The sequence below is a fragment of the Cibotium barometz genome, chromosome 56 (genome assembly GCF_041138505.1).
Source record: "Cibotium barometz isolate CiBa-2024 chromosome 56, ASM4113850v1, whole genome shotgun sequence".
Classification (NCBI taxonomy): Eukaryota; Viridiplantae; Streptophyta; class Polypodiopsida; order Cyatheales; family Cibotiaceae; genus Cibotium; species Cibotium barometz.
The window spans coordinates 22985832-23008652 of NC_141101.1; the positions used below are offsets into that span (position 1 = coordinate 22985832).

Here is a 22821-nt window from a genome sequence, read left to right on the forward strand (position 1 = left end):
CAGGTGACCTAGCGCTTCACTCATAGGCCGCTTCCTTGGTCCCTCATCCACCGTACCGGAAGCTCACCATTTAAATCGAACCGAGGCTGGTCAAGACCTCGGTCGACCTTGCTACGCGAGACGTCCTCCATTGACTCTCCGTCAGCAGTTGCAACTTTAACAGTTAGGTCTTCATGACCTTAATCCACAAGACGGTCAAAATGCTTCCCCAGCATTCATGACATAAAACAGTCATTTACAAACAGTCACAAAATACAGTTTCTAAATCGAACTCTCGTCTTTCCACATTATCCCTCCTTATAAGGTCCACATTACTTATTCCACATTCCATTTAATGTGTACTCATTCTCATCCATTTTCTCATATCGGCGACACATTAATTCACATACACATTCACATTCACATCCCTACATCCACATCTACATGCATACATCCATTTTTACATCCTCATTTATACATCCACATCCCATATCCACATTCATACATACACATCCATATCCACATCCATATCCACATCCATACATCCACATCCACATCCATACATCCACATCTACATGTTTACCTCCATTTTCACATCCTCATTTATACATCCACATCCCATATCCACATTCATACATACACATCCATTTTCACATCCATACATCCACATCCACATACATACATCCACTATCACGTCCTCATTCATACATCCACATCCACACACATACATCCACTTCCACATTCCCATTCATATCTATACATCCACATCTACATCCACATACATACATACATCCACATTCACATTCCATATCCATATCTACATCCACATTCACATACATCCACATCCACATTCCCATACACATCTATACATCCACATCTACGTCCACATTCACATACATCCACATCCACATTCCCATTCACATCTATACATTCACATCTACATCCACATATATACATACATCCACATCCACATTCCACATTCACATCTACTTCCACATTCACATCTATGCATATACATCTTCATGCATACATCCATTTTCACATTCATACATCCACATGCATACATCCACTATCACGTCCTCATTCATACATCCACATCCACATACATACATACATCCACATCTACATCCACATTCGCATACATCTACATCCACACTCGCATACATCCACATCCACATTCCCATTCACATCTATACATCCACATCTACATCCACATACATACATACATCTGTATCCACATTCCCATTCACATCTATACATCCACATCTACATCCACATACATACATCCACATCCACATTTCCATGCACATCTATACATCCACATCTACATCCACATACATACATAGATCCACATCCACATTCCACATTCACATCAATACAGCCACATCTACATCCACATTCACATCTATACATCCACATCTACATCCACATTCACATACATCCACATCCACATTCCACATTCCACATATATACATACATCCACATCCACATTCCACATTCATATCTACATCCACATTCACATCTATGCATTCACATCTATGCATTCACATCTATGCATATACATCTTCATGCATATACATCCATTTTCACATTCATACATCCACAATCCCATCTCCACATCCACACATCCACATACATACATCCACTTTCACATTCCCATTCATATAACCCCATATGCCTTCACATCTAATCTTTTACATCACATCCATTCTTGCCCTATCACAACCCATATACATCTTATCCTATCACATACACTTCTTACCTCATCCCATATACATCTTATCACATCTTAATTCATCTTATCACCTCCTAACTTATTTCATAAGCATCTTATCACCTCTTATCACATCTTATACACCTCTTATCACATCCTATCACATCTCATATCTATTTATAGAATACAAGAGAATTCTTATATTTGATATAAGATTTCTTTACACATTTATTTATGCATAAATTCTATTTAACGAGATTAATACTTTCGAAGTAGAAATCAATCTTTTATGCATCTTCCTATGCATAAATTCATTTTAAATGAAAATGATATTTTTGAATTAAAATTCAATCTTTTATGCATCTTCCTATGCATAATTTCAATTTAGATGAGAATGACACTTTTGAATCAATCTTTTATACATCTTCCTATGCATAAATTCAATTTGGTAGGAATTACACTTTTAGAATAAAAGAATTTCTCTTATGCATCTAAGTTATGCATAAAATCCATTTATAATGAAAATCACACTTTTAGTATAAAAAGAATATCTTTTATGCATACTTCTATGCATGAAATCCAAATATGATAAAAGTAATACTTTTATAATAAAATAATCAACTTTTATGCATACCTCTATGCATGAAATTCAAACATGATAAAAGTCACACTTTTACAATAAAATAATCAACTTTTATGCATACCTCTATGCATGAATTTCAATTATGCTAAAAGTAACTCTTTTATAATAAATATTCATCTCTTATGCATATCTCTATGCATGAAATTCAATTATGCTAAAAGCAACTCTTTTACAATAAAATATTCATCTCTTATGCATACCTCTATGCATGAAATTCAATTATGCTAAAAATAACACTTTTACAATAAAATATTCATCTCTTATGCATACCTCTATGCATGAAATTCAATTATGCTAAAAGTAACACTTTTATAATAAATATTCATCTCTTATGCATACCTCTATGCATGAAATTCAATTATGCTAAAAGTAACTCTTTTACAATAAAATATTCATCTCTTATGCATACCTCTATGCATGAAATTCAATTATGCTAAAAATAACACTTTTACAATAAAATATTCATCTCTTATGCATACCTCTATGCATGAAATTCAATTATGCTAAAAGTAACACTTTTACAATAAAATATTTATCTCTTATGCATACCTCTATGCATGAAATTCAATTATGCATAATATAAAAATCAATTTCTCTAGGATTACAATGAATATCTTTCAATTAATCTAGGATGATAATTCCTAGAATATGGTAGGAAGTCCTCTTTTTATGCTTTGAATGAAATTATTTTATGCATAATTTTTATAAAAATTTTGCCATAGCTCCGCTGCTATGACTGATAAATCTCAATTTTTCTAAGGGATAAAGCTTATCATTAAGGAAATAATTAGAATGGTCTCTAATTGGATCATCAATCCATAATGGATTGAATCATCAATATACATAAACTATAAGCATAGAAAAAAGCCATTAATTTGGCCTCAAGCATAGCTTAATCTTGGGTTAAGGAAAAGCTTTATGAAAAGCTTGATTTGGATTGAGAATGGGTCATGAGTATGACCATTTCTTGAGTGAGAGAGAGAAATTACATAAAAACCATTAGAATTTAAACATAAATGGAAATTAACTTCAATAGCATTTATTAAATTATGTAACTCTTCACTACTATTCACCAATTAACTTCAATAGCATTTAAAAAACCATACCAATTAAGCTTCTCAAGCTTGAGAGGGGTTGAGAAGAGAGAACCATTGAGAAATTATAGAAAAGATCAATATTCACTAATTACCTTACAAATTGCTTGATTCTTTGTTCACGGTAGAGGCCCCCAACCAATCAATTAGTTAAGTATGTTGATGGAGCCACTAATGGGGATTGAAGAAAGAGGGAAGCTCCAAAAACTAGTGAATTATTAATGAATTCATAGTTCTTGGCTTAGGTGGAGTAGAGTAACGACGCATAAACACTATCTCTTTTTCAACAAGGGGGAGGCTTCTATTTATAGGAAAAATTGAGCTCCTAACCAAACAAACTGATTCTAGAATTTTCTAAATCAGTTTGGTCAATATTTGACCATTTTTAGGTCAGTTAAGCTAACTTTTTGGAACTAGACTTGAATGAGGAGAGAGGAGAGATGAAATATCTCAATTTTTATGAGTTTAAAACTCATTCAAGCATGTGTCATAATGGAATCATTTTAATATTGCTCATAGTTTTTTACTAATAAACCTTGTACATTTTCAACTCTTCATCTTATGTGAAATATGCACCTCCTTTAAAGAACTCCCCTTCCTTACATATGTGTCATAATGGAATCATTTTAATATTGCTCATAGTTTTTTACTAATAAACCTTGTACATTTTCAACTCTTCGTCTTATGTGAAATATGCACCTCCTTTAAAGAACTCCCCTTCCTTACATATGTGTCATAATGGAATCATTTGAATATTGCTCATAGTTTTTTTACTAATAAACCTTGTACATTTTCAACTCTTCATCTTATTTGAGCATTTACTCATTTTTGGATACCCAAAATATCTCATATTTTTAATATTGCTCATAGTTTTTTACTAATAAACCTTGTACATTTTCAACTCTTCATCTTATGTGAGCATTTTACTCATTTTTGGGTATCTTATTTTACAAATTGGATTTATCTCCTCCCTACACATGGATTGATGCTATTGGCCCATAGGAACCTTAATTGGACCATAATCCAAAAATTTCTGAAAATCTAGACCCTTAGGCTAAGGTCCTTTATACACATTTCCAATTAATTCCAATTGCACATTGGAAAATTCTTTTTGAATTTCTGTTTCAGGGGAATTTATCTTAATTATAAGAGATATTTTTCTATCAAAAAATATTCAAAATCTGAATATTCTCTCTCTAGAATATTTTCTCTCTCTAGGTTAAAATAGTTAAAAACAAGGTCTTTATATTTCTAAAGAGGGATTTGGGGGAGGAATCTTACATTCTACCCCACTTAAAAAATGCGAGATGTCCTCATCTCGCAAACTGGGATAATTTCGCAAGATGCACGAATATGAGACTTAGAGAAAAATTTTAATCAAGGTTAACCACCAAGAAAAGTCTTAAAGAGAGCAAGATTCAAAATAAGAACAAGATTTAAACTTTATTCATTCTCGGAACTTATACAGTAAGGATAGAAGAACTCTTTACACTTCCATAAGCCCGTCCATCATATGATCACAAAAGCAGCACTCACAAGCTGCGCAAGTATAGGGTAACTCATCTATGGGAATGATTCTGCTGGTTATTGCTGCACCTATCTCAGTGGTATGAGGTGATCTAACATGAGGATTCTCCACAAGAACACCTTTTCTAGGTGTAATGATGAATGTGATATCATGTCTTATGTTGATGTCAACCTTGGGATTGAAAAATCCTTGCTGAAAATGTACCCATATGTATGTGGATGTGATGATTTTTATGTTCATGTCCATGATGTCATGTCATGTTGATGTAATTACCTCTAGCCCACCGATGATGTAGGATAAATAATGTATGTGTGTGTCTCCATTAAGGGGGGAAAATGTCATGTCTCTGTATGTCACATTAACTTCTTGGGATGAGACCCATTTGGACACTGAGGGAGGGTGTTGAAATATGGTTCCTATTATGTCATGTATGGGGCACATGTATGTCAGATCAAGGTAGATGGATATTAGGATGTCATCAAATTAGAATGGATGAAGGCTAAGGTATTTAGAGGATGTGAATGGATTAATATAAAAGGGAGTCAATGTTCAAAAAGTAGGCACATGGAAAGTGTAAGGGTGCAAAAGGCATGTGGTCATTTCTGAACACATGGAAGGCACTAGGATGCATGGAGCATATGGATGAGAGCTCTATCAGAGAGATAAATGAATGTAACAAACTCATTCTCTTAATGCAAAAAAATGGGTATGTGATTAGCCCTAATTCTTATCTTATTTAGCTTCATTAGTAAATCTTCTTCCATCTTTCATCCACCATAGCTCTCACCTTATTTGGTTGTGCACTCATGTTCTCTTCCAATCCACTTCAATTAACATATTTTTCGTAGTTGTCATTGATGTGCTAACGCTAGTGAATGAATGTAGGAATGATGAGAATGGATGTGAATGAATGTAGGAATGATGAGAACCGATGTGAATGAATGTAAGAATGATGAGAATGGATGTGAATGAATATAGGAATGATGAGAATGGATGTGAATGAATGTAGGAATGATGAGAATGGATGTGAACTAATGTAAATGAATGTAGGAATGATGAGAATGGATGTAAACAGATGTGAATGAATGTAGAAATGATGAGAATGGATGTGAATGAATGTAGGAATGATGAGAATGGATGTGAATGGCTGTAAGAATGATGTGAATAGATGAGAATGGATGTGAGTGGATGTAAGAATGATGTGAACGGATGAGAATGGATGTGAACAGATGTGAATGAATGTAGGAATGATGTGAATGGATGTGAGTTGATGTAGAAAATCTGGGATAATGAGAAATGACGTGGAATAATGAGAAATGACGTGGAATGGGATGATGAGAAATGATGTGGAATGACAAGATATAAATAGGAATAATGTGAAAGGATGTGGGATGATGAGGAAAGATGGGAATTTTGCTTGGAACTGTATTTGTAGATGAAACCTATTTTTTTAAGATTGTTTTATGTTAAGAATATTGGGGAAGCATTTTGACCATCTTGTGAATGAGGTTGTGGGGACCTAAGTGAAAAACTTGCAATAGTTAACATAGATTCAATGAAGGACGTCTCGCGTGGCAAGGTCGCGGTCGAGGTCTTGACCAGCCTTGGTGCGATTAAAATGGTGAGCTTCCACCGATAGAGTGGATGAGGGACCAAGGAAGCAGCCTATGCATGAAGCACTAGGTAAGCTGCTGCTAAGGAACCTAGAGGGTACTTACCATACGCTGCTCGGGCTTTGGGTCACCCGGATACCCACGCGTGCATCTATGTAAGATTCCTCCCCCACCCCCTTTTTGATGTCTAGTATCTTCCCCTGTAATCAATCCCTCTTCAGAAATATAATGACCTTGTTTCTAACTATTTTAACCTAGAGAGAGAAAATATTCTAGAGAGAGAATATTCAGATTTTGAATATTTTTGGATAGAAAAATATCTCTTATAATTAAGATAAATTTCCCTGAAACAGAAATTCAAAAAGAATTTTCCAATGTGCAATTGGAATTAATTGGAAATGGGTATAAAGGACCTTAGCCTAAGGGTCTAGATTTTCAGAAATTTTTGGATTATGGTCCAATTAAGGTTCCTATGGGCCAATAGCATCAATCCATGTGTAGGGAGAAGATAAATCCAATTTGTAAAAGAAGATACCCAAAAATGAGTAAATGCTCACATAAGATAAAGAGTTGAAAATGTACAAGGTTTATTAGTAAAAAAGTATGAGCAATATTAAAAATATGAGATATTTTGGGTATCCAAAAATGAGTAAATGCTCACATAAGATGAAGAGTTGAAAATGTACAAGGTTTATTAGTAAAAAACTATGAGCAATATTAAAATGATTCCATTATGACACATATGTAAGGAAGGGGAGTTCTTTAAAGGAGGTGCATATTTCACATAAGATGAAGAGTTGAAAATGTACAAGGTTTATTAGTAAAAAACTATGAGCAATATTAAAATGATTCCATTATGACACATATGTAAGGAAGGGGAGTTCTTTAAAGGAGGTGCATATTTCACATGCTTGAATGAGTTTTAAACTCATAAAAATTGAGATATTTCATCTCTCCTCTCTCCTCATTCAAGTCTAGTTCCAAAAAGTTAGCTTAACTGACCTAAAAATGGTCAAATATTGACCAAACTGATTTAGAAAATCCTAGAATCAGTTTGTTTGGTTAGGAGCTCAATTTTTCCTATAAATAGAAGCCTCCCCCTTGTTGAAAAATAGATAGTGTTTATGCGTCGTTACTCTACTCCACCTAAGCCAAGAACTATGAATTCATTAATAATTCACTAGGTTTTGGAGCTTCCCTCTTTCTTCAATCCCCATTAGTGGCTCCATCAACATACTTAACCAATTGATTGGTTGGGGGCCTCTACCATGAACAAAGAGTCAAGCAATTTGTAAGGTAATTAGTGAATATTGATCTTTTCTATAATTTCTCAATGTTTCTCTCTTCTCAACCCCTCTCAAGCTTGAGAAGCTTAATTGGTATGGTTTTTTAAATGCTATTGAAGTTAATTGGTGAATACTAGTGAAGAGTTACATAATTTAATAAATGCTATTGAAGTTAATTCCCATTTATGTTTAAATTCTAATGGTTTTTATGTAATTTCTATCTCTCACTCAAGAAATGGTCATACTCATGACCCTTTCTCAATCTAAATCAAGCTTTTCATAAAGCTTTTCCTTAACCCAAGATTAAGCTATGCTTGAAGCCAAATTAATGACTTTTTTCTATGCTTTTAGTTTATGTATATTGATGATTCAATCCATTATGGATTAATGATCCAATTAGAGATCATTTTAATTAATTCCTTAATGATAAGCTTTATCCCTTAGAAAAATTGAGATTTATCAGTCATAGCAGCGGAGCTATGGTAAAATTTTTATAAAAACTATGCATAAAACAATTTCATTCAAAGCATAAAAAGAGGACTTCCTACCATATTCTAGGAATTATCATCCTAGATTAATTGAAAGAATTTCATTATAATCATGAAAAAATTGAATTTTAACATCATGCATAAAGGATAAGTTTTTATATCAAAAGTGTTATTTTTATCATTTTTATTTTCATGCATAGAAGTATGCATAATGGATAAATTTTTATATCAAAAGTATTACTTTTACCATTAAAAATTTTTATATCAAAAGTGTTATTTTTACCATTTTTATTTTCATGCATAGAAGTATGCATAATGGATAAATTTTTATATCAAAAGTATTACTTTTACCATTAAAAATTTTTATATCAAAAGTGTTATTTTTACCATTTTTATTTTCATGCATAGAAGTATGCATAATGGATAAATTTTTATATCAAAAGTGTTACTTTGATCATATTTGGATTTCATGCATAGAGGTATGCATAAAAGTTGATTATTTTATTATAAAAGTGTTACTTTTATCACAATTGAATTTCATGCATAGAAGTATGCATAAGAGGTGATTATTTTATTATAAAAGTGTTACTTTTATCATAATTGGATTTCATGCATAGAAGTATGCATAAAAGATATTCTTTTTATACTAAAAGTGTGATTTTCATCATAAATGGATTTTATGCATAACTTAGATGCATAAGAGAAATTCTTTTATTCTAAAAGTGTAATTCCTAGCAAATTGAATTTATGCATAAGAAGATGCATAAAAGATTGATTTTTACTTCGAAAGTATTAATGTCCTTGAATAGAATTTATGCATAAATAAATGTGTAAAGAAATCTTATATCAAATATAAGAATTCTCTTGTATTCTATAAATAGATATGAGATGTGATAGGATGTGATAAGAGGTGTATAAGATGTGATAAGAGGTGATAAGATGCTTATGAAATAAGTTATGAGGTGATAAGATGAATTAAGATTTGATAAGATGTGTATGGGATGAGGTAAGAAGTGTATGTGATAGGATAAGATGTATATGGGTTGTGATAGGGCGAGAATGGATGTGACGTAAAAGATTAGATGTGAAGGCATATGGGGTTATGTGAATGGGAATGTGGAAATGGATGTATGTATGTGGATGTGTGGATGTGGAGATGGGAGTGTGGATGTATGAATGTGTGAGTGTGGAGATGGGAGTGTGGATGTGGAGATGGGTGTGTGAGTGTGGAGATGGGAGTGTGGATGTGTGGATGGGAGTGTGGATGTATGAATGTGGAAAGGGATGTATGCATGAAGATGTTTATGCATAGATGTGAATGTGGATGTAGATGTGGCTGTATAGATGTGAATGTGAAATGTGGATGTGGATGTATGTATGTATGTGGATGTAGATGAGGATGTATAGATGTGAATGGGAAGGTGGATGTGGATGTATGTGAATGTGGATGTAGATGTGGATGTATAGATGTGAATGTGGATGTAGATGTGGCTGTATAGATGTGAATGTGGAATGTGGATGTGGATGTATGTATGTATGTGGATGTAGATGTGGCTGTATAGATGTGAATGGAAATGTGGATGTGGATGTATGTATGTGGATGTAGATGTGGATGTATAGATGTGAATGGGAATGTGGATATAGATGTATGTATGTATGTGGATGTAGATGTGGATGTATAGATGTGAATGGGAATGTGGATATAGATGTATGTATGTATGTGGATGTAGATGTGGATGTATAGATGTGAATGGGAATGTGGATGTGGATGTATGCGAATGTGGATGTAGATGTATGCGAATGTGGATGTATGCGAATGTGGATGTAGATGTGGATGTATGTATGTATGTGGATGTGGATGTATGAATGAGGACGTGATAGTGGATGTATGCATGTGGATGTATGGATGTGGATGTGGATGTATGGATGTGGATATGGATGTGTATGTATGAATGTGGATATGGGATGTGGATGTATAAATGAGGATGTGAAAATGGAGGTAAGCATGTAGATGTGGATGTATGGATGTGAATGTGGATGTGGATGTGGATGTATGGATGTGGATATGGATGTGAAATTATGATATGTGATATGAAGGAATCTGAAGTGAAGAGATGGAAAATGATGGGATTGGATGAGTACACATATAAATGGAATGTGGAATAAGTAATGTGGATTAATGAGGATTAATGTGGAAAAATGAGAGTTAATATAGAGATTGTGTTTGTAAATGGCTGTTTGTAAATGGTTGTTTTATGTCAAGAATGCTGGGGAAGCATTTTGACCATCTTGTGATTAAGGTCGTGGAGACCTAACTGATAAAGTTGCAACTGCTGAGACGGAGAGTCAATGGAGGACGTCTCGCGTAGCAAGGTCGGCCGAGGTCTTGACCAGCCTCGGTTCGATTAAAATGGTGAGCTTCCGGTATGGTGGATGAGGGACCAAGGAAGCGGCCTATGAGTGAAGCGCTAGGTCACCTGCGAAGGATCCTAGAGGGTGCTGACCATACGGTGCTCGGGCTCTGGGTCGCCTAGGATACCCACGCGTGCGTCGAGGAAGATATTGGAACAAGGAGTAAGAGTTGTTTTGTGAAACCGGGCATGGATCTGGTTGATTGACCTTGCTGGTTTTCAATGGATGAGTCCATGGCTCTTTATATGGATCTGTTGGTTGATCTTGCTTATCTTCAATGAGAGTCCATCTTGATTTTTATAAGTGATTATATTGCCAAGTATTATGGGCTAGGAACTATTGAAAAGGCCCCTGTGTAGACAGGTGGTGAGCGTTCTAGTTGCCAATGATGCCATAGATACTCTGATGAAGGAATGATGGGAAATTATGAATCAACTGGATAAATTGGAAGATTGTGATCAGTGGTACTATGGTTTCATTAAAGGATTGTTTTAAAGTTAGCTGATGCTAAGAAAAAGGCAATTTCATATTGGGTGTGTAAGTGGTGTGGCTAGTTTTATGTTTGCATGAACTTCCGGCTAGGGGGCCTTGGAACTCTTTTCCTTGGTACCCGGGATAAAACCTAACCAAATTCCAAATTGGATCCCATCACTACAGTGGTTGGGTGGTTGGCTAACCCATGGGATCGGATGGGGTTAGACTGGACTGATGGATCCGTAAATCGAGATTTAAATTCTATTATTATGATAGATGAAGTAAATCCCGGATAGAAATTGTTCTATGGATAGGAATCAACGGCTGTGCCTCTTGATGGGGAAAAAAGCGTTGATCCCAATGATCCAAGTGCAAGTTTCTTCCTTGATTTGACCAAGTACCGTTAAAGGTGCAGTCAGATCAGTTGATCCGTAATGATCTTGACTACGTTAGAGTAAAGAGTTATCCTGGTGGAATCGCCCATGCTTTCCGGGTAAAGGAAGTTTTTCCGGTTTCGGTTTTGGACAAACCGACGGATTAGTCTCTTGTCGGGATATCGGTGGGCGAGGCCCCGACGAGTGTGAGACCCCTACCCACGCATGATGTGCTACTTCCGCTGCTAGTACCCCGAATCCGTTGCGCGGTGGAGAACGGGATCTCACAGTTGGTATCAGAGCATTTGGTTAATGAGGATCAACCGAGAAGCCAAATATGTCAAAAATTTATCAAGAATCACAAAAAGGTTGTAATTGTGTGATATAATTCATACAATTTGATATTCAAATTGAGATTCGTAATTTGGTAATTGGGTCTTCAGATGGAAGTACCGCAGTTATACAGAATCCCTGACTTGCTTGAGGCCTAGACATGATGGTATTTACCCTATAATTCCAAGGGCCGTGACTACCCGTATATACCGAGAGTATACTGCAGCTCTTTACTGACAGTATATACGAGTAAATCTAAGACTTGAAATTATAAGCGTTAATGCTATCCAGAGGATGATTTCGAATGTGGTTGATATGATTTTTAATTCTGTTTGAGAATTGATGAATTGATTTGGATTCTGATTGAAAAATGATGATCCCTGAAATTTAGTTGAAATGTAATAAGCTGAGCGAAGCCTCAATGAGGATGAATGGGACGAGTCCCTGTGATGATATTCATAACTGGAATGATGATAATGATTTCAGCAAATCACTATGAGATTAGTGGATTGTGCTATCGAATTACTATGGTTAACACTTGACTCGGTAGATCAATTTAAGGGATGACAAATTGAGAACTTGCTTAACTGAAATTTCCGTGGAGGAATGTTCGGCAGGGAATTATTCGGTCTAATGGACCATTATCGTGTTAAAGATATGAATGATATGATTTCAATGAATTATGAGTTCTATTTAAGGGATAATTATTTTCGTATTCTGTTGGGTTGACCAGAATATAAAGAACTTCAGAATAACTTGGATCTTAAGAAAAAGAGTTGTCCTCTACTTTACGAGATGAGGACATCTCGTAAAGTAAGAGATGAGGAAATCTCACACTTTTTAAGTGGGGTAGAATGTAAGATTCCTCCCCAACCTTCGAGGTATGCACGAGTAAGAACCTCCCTTTCTGATCTTATAATTATTCTCTCTAAAATAAAAGAAAGATTCTGTTTAAAAAAGGAAGAACCTTTTCCCTGGATACTTCTCAAGAGTCCCACCTGTTTTAAGGATTCAGAACAATGAGTTCAGAAGTGAGAATCAATGTTTTGGATATCAAGATTTTGGTCTTCATTCGAGTACGGCCCAAAAGAAGTTCTTTATCTCTTGGGAAGTATAAGAAGTTATCGCCCAGATATTGTGGACCAAAGAAGGTAGGTAACTTAGCCTACGAACCTCTTTTATCTCCTCATCTCAAGGTTCTTAATGCTTTCTATAGAATTATGTGCCAAACCCAAATCATAGAATGACGGTAAAACTTCAGTGGGCAAGATACCGTTGGCTTCTAAGTTACGCTAGCTCCTTCCTTTATATAAGTCGTAACTTTTACTTGTCGCTCACAGTAATCTTACTTCCATCGATCTCCTTTCTTTCTTAATCTCCTTCATGGCTTGGCAACAAGAACTAGTTTTATCCATAATGATTCCTCACCTTCAAGATGCAAGTGAGTCTGCGAAGAAGGATTTTATAGAACAGTATGAGCGCTCACTTTTCCCTCACTTGGGAACTTCTGTAGCACAGACCAAATGGCGGACCTATCAAGACATAACTAGGGTAACACCCTGGGGTCAGCAACATTTTCGTAACAATATCCACTTAGCCATGGTTATTGAAGCTTTGGGTTTGGGTCCCCGATACTACTGCGTCATGAGATCAAGGCATCTTGGATTTTCTGAGTGGGTCTTCTTACTGGCGTGTTTTCTTCCTCATGAGAAGATATGCCTTTACCCCGTTTTTGGCTTGCCTCTCAGAGGTCCTTTTGTTAGATCACCTCATACCACTGAGATAGGTGCGGCAATAGCCAACAGAATTATTCCCATAGATGAGTTACCTTATACTTGTGCAGCTTGTGAGTGCTGCTTTTGTGACCATATGATGGACGGGCTTATGGAAGTGTAAAGAGTAATTCTTCTATCTTTACTGTATAAGTTTCGAGAATGAATAAAGTTTAAATCTTGTTCTTATCTTGCTCTCTTTGAGACTTTTCTTGGTGGTTAATCTTGATTAAAATTTTCTCTAAGTCTCATATTCGTGCATCTTGCGAAATTACCCTAGTTTGCGAGATGAGGACATCTCGCATTTTTTAAGTGGGGTAGAATGTAAGATTCCTCCCCCACCCCCTTTTTGATGTCTAGTATCTTCCCCTGTAATCAATCCCTCTTCAGAAATATAAAGACCTTGTTTCTAACTATTTTAACCTAGAGAGAGAAAATATTCTAGAGAGAGAATATTGAGATTTTGAATATTTTTGGATAGAAAAATATCTCTTATAATTAAGATAAATTTCCCTGAAACAGAAATTCAAAAAGAATTTTCCAATGTGCAAATTGAATTAATTGGAAATGGGTATAAAGGACCTTAGCCTAAGGGTCTAGATTTTCAGAAATTTTTGGATTATGGTCCAATTAAGGTTCTTATGGGCCAATAGCATCAATCCATGTGTAGGGAGGAGATAAATCCAATTTGTAAAAGAAGATACCCAAAAATGAGTAAATTCTCACATAAGATAAAGAGTTGAAAATGTACAAGGTTTATTAGTAAAAAAGTATGAGCAATATTAAAAATATGAGATATTTTGGGTATCCAAAAATGAGTAAATGCTCACATAAGATGAAGAGTTGAAAATGTACAAGGTTTATTAGTAAAAAACTATGAGCAATATTAAAATGATTCCATTATGACACATATGTAAGGAAGGGGAGTTCTTTAAAGGAGGTGCATATTTCACATAAGATGAAGAGTTGAAAATGTACAAGGTTTATTAGTAAAAAACTATGAGCAATATTAAAATGATTCCATTATGACACATATGTAAGGAAGGGGAGTTCTTTAAAGGAGGTGCATATTTCACATGCTTGAATGAGTTTTAAACTCATAAAAATTGAGATATTTCATCTCTCCTCTCTCCTCATTCAAGTCTAGTTCCAAAAAGTTAGCTTAACTGACCTAAAAATGGTCAAATATTGACCAAACTGATTTAGAAAATTCTAGAATCAGTTTGTTTGGTTAGGAGCTCAATTTTTCCTATAAATAGAAGCCTCCCCCTTGTTGAACAATAGATAGTGTTTATGCGTCGTTACTCTACTCCACCTAAGCCAAGAACTATGAATTCATTAATAATTCACTAGTTTTTGGAGCTTCCCTCTTTCTTCAATCCCCATTAGTGGCTTCATCAACATACTTAACCAATTGATTGGTTGGGGGCCTCTACCGTGAACAAAGAGTCAAGCAATTTGTAAGGTAATTAGTGAATATTGATCTTTTCTATAATTTCTCAATGTTTCTCTCTTCTCAACCCCTCTCAAGCTTGAGAAGCTTAATTGGTATGGTTTTTTAAATGCTATTGAAGTTAATTGGTGAATACTAGTGAAGAGTTACATAATTTAATAAATGCTATTGAAGTTAATTTCCATTTATGTTTAAATTCTAATGGTTTTTATGTAATTTCTATCTCTCACTCAAGAAATGGTCATACTCATGACCCTTTCTCAATCCAAATCAAGCTTTTCATAAAGCTTTTCCTTAACCCAAGATTAAGCTATGCTTGAAGACAAATTAATGACTTTTTTCTATGCTTTTAGTTTATGTATATTGATGATTCAATCCATTATGGATTAATGATCCAATTAGAGATCATTTTAATTAATTCCTTAATGATAAGCTTTATCCCTTAGAAAAATTGAGATTTATCAGTCATAGCAGCGGAGCTATGGTAAAATTTTTATAAAAACTATGCATAAAACAATTTCATTCAAAGCATAAAAAGAGGACTTCCTACCATATTCTAGGAATTATCATCCTAGATTAATTGAAAGAATTTCATTATAATCATGGAGAAATTGAATTTTAATATCATGCATAAAGGATAAGTTTTTATATCAAAAGTGTTATTTTTATCATTTTTATTTTCATGCATAGAAGTATGCATAATGGATAAATTTTTATATCAAAAGTATTACTTTTACCATTAAAAATTTTTATATCAAAAGTGTTATTTTTACCATTTTTATTTTCATGCATAGAAGTATGCATAATGGATAAATTTTTATATCAAAAGTATTACTTTTACCATTAAAAATTTTTATATCAAAAGTGTTATTTTTACCATTTTTATTTTCATGCATAGAAGTATGCATAATGGATAAATTTTTATATCAAAAGTGTTACTTTGATCATATTTGGATTTCATGCATAGAGGTATGCATAAAAGTTGATTATTTTATTATAAAAGTGTTACTTTTATCACAATTGAATTTCATGCATAGAAGTATGCATAAGAGGTGAATATTTTATTATAAAAGTGTTACTTTTATCATAATTGGATTTCATGCATAGAAGTATGCATAAAAGATATTCTTTTTATACTAAAAGTGTGATTTTCATCATAAATGGATTTTATGCATAACTTAGATGCATAAGAGAAATTCTTTTATTCTAAAAGTGTAATTCCTACCAAATTGAATTTATGCATAAGAAGATGCATAAAAGATTGATTTTTACTTCGAAAGTATTAATGTCCTTGAATAGAATTTATGCATAAATAAATGTGTAAAGAAATCTTATATCAAATATAAGAATTCTCTTGTATTCTATAAATAGATATGAGATGTGATAGGATGTGATAAGAGGTGTATAAGATGTGATAAGAGGTGATAAGATGCTTATGAAATAAGTTATGAGGTGATAAGATGAATTAAGATTTGATAAGATGTGTATGGGATGAGGTAAGAAGTGTATGTGATAGGATAAGATGTATATGGGTTGTGATAGGGCGAGAATGGATGTGACGTAAAAGATTAGATGTGAAGGCATATGGGGTTATGTGAATGGGAATGTGGAAATGGATGTATGTATGTGGATGTGTGGATGTATGTATGTGGATGTGTGGATGTGGAGATGGGAGTGTGGATGTATGAATGTGTGAGTGTGGAGATGGGAGTGTGGATGTGGAGATGGGTGTGTGAGTGTGGAGATGGGAGTATGGATGTGTGGATGGGAGTGTGGATGTATGAATGTGGAAAGGGATGTATGCATGAAGATGTTTATGCATAGATGTGAATGTGGATGTAGATGTGGCTGTATAGATGTGAATGTGGAATGTGGATGTGGATGTATGTATGTATGTGGATGTAGATGAGGATGTATAGATGTGAATGGGAAGGTGGATGTGGATGTATGTGAATGTGGATGTAGATGTGGATGTATAGATGTGAATGTGGATGTAGATGTGGCTGTATAGATGTGAATGTGGAATGTGGATGTGGATGTATGTATGTATGTGGATGTAGATGTGGCTGTATAGATGTGAATGGAAATGTGGATGTGGATGTATGTATGTGGATGTAGATGTAGATGTATAGATGTGAATGGGAATGTGGATATAGATGTATGTATGTATGTGGATGTAGATGTGGATGTATAGATGTGAATGGGAATGTGGATGTGGATGTATGCGAATGTGGATGTAGATGTATGCGAATGTGGATGTATGCGAATGTGGATGTAGATATGGATGTATGTATGTATGTGGATGTGGATGTATGTATGTATGTGGATGTGGATGTATGAATGAGGACGTGATAGTGGATGTATGCATGTGGATGTATGGATGTGGATGTGGATGTATGGATGTGGATATGGATGTGTATGTATGAATGTGGATATGGGATGTGGATGTATAAATGAGGATGTGAAAATGGAGGTAAGCATGTAGATGTGGATGTATGGATGTGAATGTGGATGTGGATGTGGATGTATGGATGTGGATATGGATGTGAAATTATGATATGTGATATGAAGGAATCTGAAGTGAAGAGATGGAAAATGATGGGATTGGATGAGTACACATATAAATGGAATGTGGAATAAGTAATGTGGATTAATGAGGATTAATGTGGAAAAATGAGAGTTAATATAGAGATTGTATTTGTAAATGCTGTTTGTAAATGGCTATTTTATGTCAAGAATGCTGGGGAAGCATTTTGACCATCTTGTGATTAAGGTCGTGGAGACCTAACTGATAAAGTTGCAACTGCTGACGGAGAGTCAATGGAGGACGTCTCGCGTAGCAAGGTCGGTCGAGGTCTTGACCAGCCTCGGTTCGATTAAAATGGTGAGCTTCCGGTACGGTGGATGAGGGACTAAGGAAGCGGCCTATGAGTGAAGCGCTAGGTCACCTGCGAAGGATCCTAGAGGGTGCTGACCATACGGTGCTCGGGCTCTGGGTCGCCTAGGATACCCACGCGTGCGTCGAGGAAGATATTGGAACAAGGAGTAAGAGTTGTTTTGTGAAACCGGACATGGATCTGGTTGATTGACCTTGCTGGTCTTCAATGGATGAGTCCATGGCTCTTTATATGGATCTGTTGGTTGATCTTGCTGATCTTCAACGAGAGTCCATCTTGATTTTTATAAGTGATTATATTGCCAAGTATTATGGGCTAGGAACTATTGAAAAGGCCCCTGTGTAGACAGGTGGTGAGCGTTCTAGTTGCCAATGATGCCATAGATACTCTGATGAAGGAATGATGGGAAATTATGAATCAACTGGATAAATTGGAAGATTGTGATCAGTGGTACTATGGTTTCATTAAAGGATTGTTTTAAAGTTTGCTGATGCTAAGAAAAAGGCAATTTCATATTGGGTGTGTAAGTGGTGTGGCTAGTTTTATGTTTGCATGAACTTCCGGCTAGGGGGCCTTGGAACTCTTTTCCTTGGTAACCGGGACAAAACCTAACCAAATTCCAAATTGGATCCCATCACTACAATGGTTGGGTGGTTGGCTAACCCATGGGATCGGATGGGGTTAGGCTGGACTGATGGATCCGTAAATCGAGATTTAAATTCTATTATTATGATAGATGAAGTAAATCCCGGATAGAAATTGTTCTATGGATAGGAATCAACGGCTGTGCCTCTTGATGGGGAAAAAAGCATTGATCCCAATGATCCAAGTGCAAGTTTCTTCCTTGATTTGACCAAGTACCGTTAAAGGTGCAGTCAGATCAGTTGATCCGTAATGATCTTGACTACGTTAGAGTAAAGAGTTATCCTGGTGGAATCGCCCATGCTTTCCGGGTAAAGGAAGTTTTTTCGGTTTCGGTTTTGGACAAACCGACGGATTAGTCTCTTGTCCGGATATCGGTGGGCGAGGCCCCGACAAGTGTGAGACCCCTACCCACGCATGATGTGCTACTTCCGCTGCAAGTACCCCGAATCCGTTGCGCGGTGGAGAACGGGATCTCACAATCTAGGAAAAAAAATGAGTTGGAGTTTGTTTTCTGAACATGTGCATGGATGGATCTGGTTGATTGGCTTTGCTGGTCTTCAACGGATGAGTTCATGGCTCTTTTACATGGATCTTGTTGGTTGATCTTACTCATCTCCAACTGAGAGTCCATATGGTCTATATGTTATTAAACTCCTAGGTACTATGGGCTAGGAATTATTGAAAAGGTCCCTAAGTGAGCAGGTGGTGAGCATTATGGGCCGATGATGCCATAGATACGCTGAGGAAGGAATGACTGAATTTTGATTTTATGGTTGGAAAGTGGAAAAGTTGAAAATTGAATCTAGATATTTTGGAGGATTATGATTCAAAATATTATGGTTTCATTTCAAGTCTGCTTTAAAGGTAGTTGAATCTATCATATTGGGTGCATAAGTGGTATGTCTAAATTGTATTGTGCAAGAGTGCCGGCTAAGGGGCCTGGGAACTCTTTTCCCTAGTACCCGGGACAAAACATAACCAAATTTCTAAATGGATCCTATCAATACAGTGGTTGGGTGGTTGGCTAATCCATGGGATTGGATGGGGTTAGGCTACACTAATAGATCCCTATAATTAAAATTCAATTCTGTTCAAAACACCATATTGGGGAATATGGGAATTTCCCATAAGTTTGGGACATGTGGTCAAATCTTTGGATTAATCATAACTTGAACACCGTTACTCCAAATTGAGCGCTCTATAGCTCACTAGATTCCATTTTCCAAGCGCTTTCCAACAATAGGTCACATGATATGGTTTTGAAAAACTTATAGGCATGTTATCCAGGTCCCACCTTTTTAGTATTCAAAAAATGGGAGTTGAAAAATTTCCAAACTCACGAATATAGTGTTTCAAGTTATGATAGTTGAAGTAAATCATCAATGATCCTTGTTCCATGGAAAAGAATCGATGACTGTGCCTTTGCGTTGGTCTCTATAATCCAAGTGCAAGTTCCTCCCTTGATTCGGCCATGTGATCCGCGGGTCCGATCGGAATGAATAAGGGAAGTTAAGGCCCTTGACTACGTTAGAATAATTCTCCTGGAGGAATCGCCTATGCTTTCTGGGCGAGGGAAGTTTTTTTCCCGGTTTGGTTTTGGAAAAACCGAGGGATTAGTCTCTTGTACGGACATTCATGGGTGGGCAGCAAGGCCTCGAATGGGAAACTCTGCCCTGTGTGCAAGGTTGCTACTTCCGCTGCTAGCTCCCCAGATTTCGGTGCGCAGAGGGGGCAGGGGTCTCACAAAGTTTGATTTGGGCTCGAATTAAAGAGAGGATTCATAATGTTCTTACAATACCTTGGGAAGCATTTGCAGATGAGTAGCGTAAAACAGAGATTGCTTTTCTTAAGGAGTAGATTACAACTTTGGAGGAGGAATTCCTGAAGTTGCAGATGAAACAATGTGCTAGCCACCTAGAGTCTCTTCAAGTGAAACCCTCTGAAAAGTCAATGCGGGAGGATCCTTTGTACTCCCTCAAGGGCTATCGTGGTTTCGAAGAAGATTTTTGTGATGATAGTCAGAGGTCTTTTAAGTTTGAAAGTGATTTTGTAGGAAAAGGCACTTTTGATGGAATGAAGAAGCAAGATATGGAGGTGGATAGTATGAAGGTTATTACACTTGTACCTAATGTTGCAGAACAGAATGTTGAAAGTTCAGGGATTGTTGCTAAAAAGATTTTAGATGTTGCTGAGAAGATTTCAAATGTTCAAGTGGATCAAATTGAACCTGTGAACCAGATACTTCAAGCAGATATAAGGACAATGTCATGAAGGAAACTGAAGGCAATGATGCAGAGATGGAGACTATAACTGAAAAGTAATCTACATACTTTTTAATAAAGTAACGTTTTAGGAGTGGGTTCAAGTCTGAAATTTTTTTGACAAAACTTTTATCTACCAGGTGTGCAAGGTGTAAAACCTGAAGTTTTACATAGTTTCCTTTAAAATACTTTGAACCTTAGTCTTTTACCTCAGATTTCAGGCAACAACATTTTAGAACTTGTATATAGATGTAACCGTCTTGACTCCTGCATTATTATACACAGTTAGAAACTAAATTCGAAGCGCCTTTGCAATTGTCTTGTTCTTATGTAGGTTTGATGAGAATGGATGTTAATGAATGTAGGAATTATGAGAATGGATAAGAATGGATGTAAATGAATGTAGGAATGATGAGAATGGATGTGAACGAAATTGAATGAATGTAGGAATAAAGAGAATGGATGTGATTGAATGTAGGAATGAGGTGAATGGATGTGAATGAATGTAGGAATGATGAGAATGGATGTGAACGGATGTGATTGAATGTAGAAATGATGAGAATGGATGTGAATGAATGTAGAAATGATGAGAATGGATGTCAATGGATGTGAATGAATGTAGGAATGATGAGACTGGATGTAAGAATGATGTAAATGGATGTGAGTGGATGTAAGAATGATGTGAATGGATGAGAATGGATGTGAATAGATGTGAATGAATGTAGGAATGATGTGAATGGATGTGAGTTGATGTAGAAAATGTGGGATAATGAGAAATGACATGGAATAATAAGAAATGACGTGGGTAATGAGACGATGGGAAATGATTTGGAATGACGAGATATGATGAGGAATAATGTGAAACGATGTGGGATGATGAGGAAAGATGGGAATTTTATTTGAAACTCTGTTTGTAGATGAAACCTATTTTTTAAAGATTGTTTTATGTCAAGAATGCTGGGAAGCATTTTGACTATCTTGTAAATGAAATCGTGGGGACCTAAGTGAAAAAGTTGCAACAGCTAATGGAGAGTCAATGAAGGACGTCTCGCGTAGGAAGGTTGGCCGAGGTCTTGACCAACCTCTGTTCGATTAAAATGGTGAGCGTCTGCTATGGTGGATGAGGGACCAAGGAAGCGGCCTATGAGTGAAGTGCTAGGTCACTTGTTGCTAAAAGGAACCTAGAGGGTTCTTACCATATGGTGCTCAGGCTCTGGCTCATTGCCCAAGATACCCACGCGTGCGTCTAGGAAGAAAAATAAGTTGGAGTTTGTTTTCTGAACATAGGCATGGATATGGTTGATTGGTCTTGCTAATCTTCAACGGATGAGTTCATGGCTCTTTTACATGGATCTTGTTGATCTCCAACTGAGAGTCCATATGGTTTATATGTGATTAAACTTTTAGGCACTATGGACTATTGAAAAGGCCCCCGAGTGAGCAGGTGGTGAGCGTTATAGTTGCCAATGATACCATAGGTACGTTGAGGAAGGAATGACCAAAATTGGATTTTACGGTTGGAAAGTGGAAAAGTTGGAAATTGGATCTGGATATTTTGGAGGATTATGATTTGAAATACTATGGTTTCATTTCAAGTCTACTTTAAAGACAACTAAATATGTAAAAGGCAATTTCATATTGGGTGCATAAGTGGTATGTCTGAATTATATTATGCATGAGTGCCGGCTAGGGTTTTTGGGAACTCTTTTCCTCCCTAGTAGCCGGGACAAAACATAACCAAATTTCTAAATGGATTCTATCAATACAGTGGTTGGGCAGTTGGCTAATCCATGGGATTAGATAGGGTTAGGTTGGACTAATGGATCCCTATTAAAATTCAATTATGTTCAAGTTA

The 22821-nt window shown here is 35.9% G+C and overlaps 1 protein-coding gene across 1 annotated transcript in view; it reads left to right on the top strand.

Annotated features, from left to right (window-relative positions):
- The window catches only part of LOC147607034 (uncharacterized), a 65878-nt gene extending 44902 nt beyond the window's left edge, over window positions 1-20976 (top strand). Inside the window, exon 3 of the mRNA XM_086791481.1 lies at window positions 20759-20976. Within this exon, the coding sequence (XP_086647607.1) occupies window positions 20759-20976 (218 nt within the window). The remainder of the gene's footprint in view (window positions 1-20758) is intronic.
- The last annotated feature ends 1845 nt before the right edge of the window (window positions 20977-22821 follow it).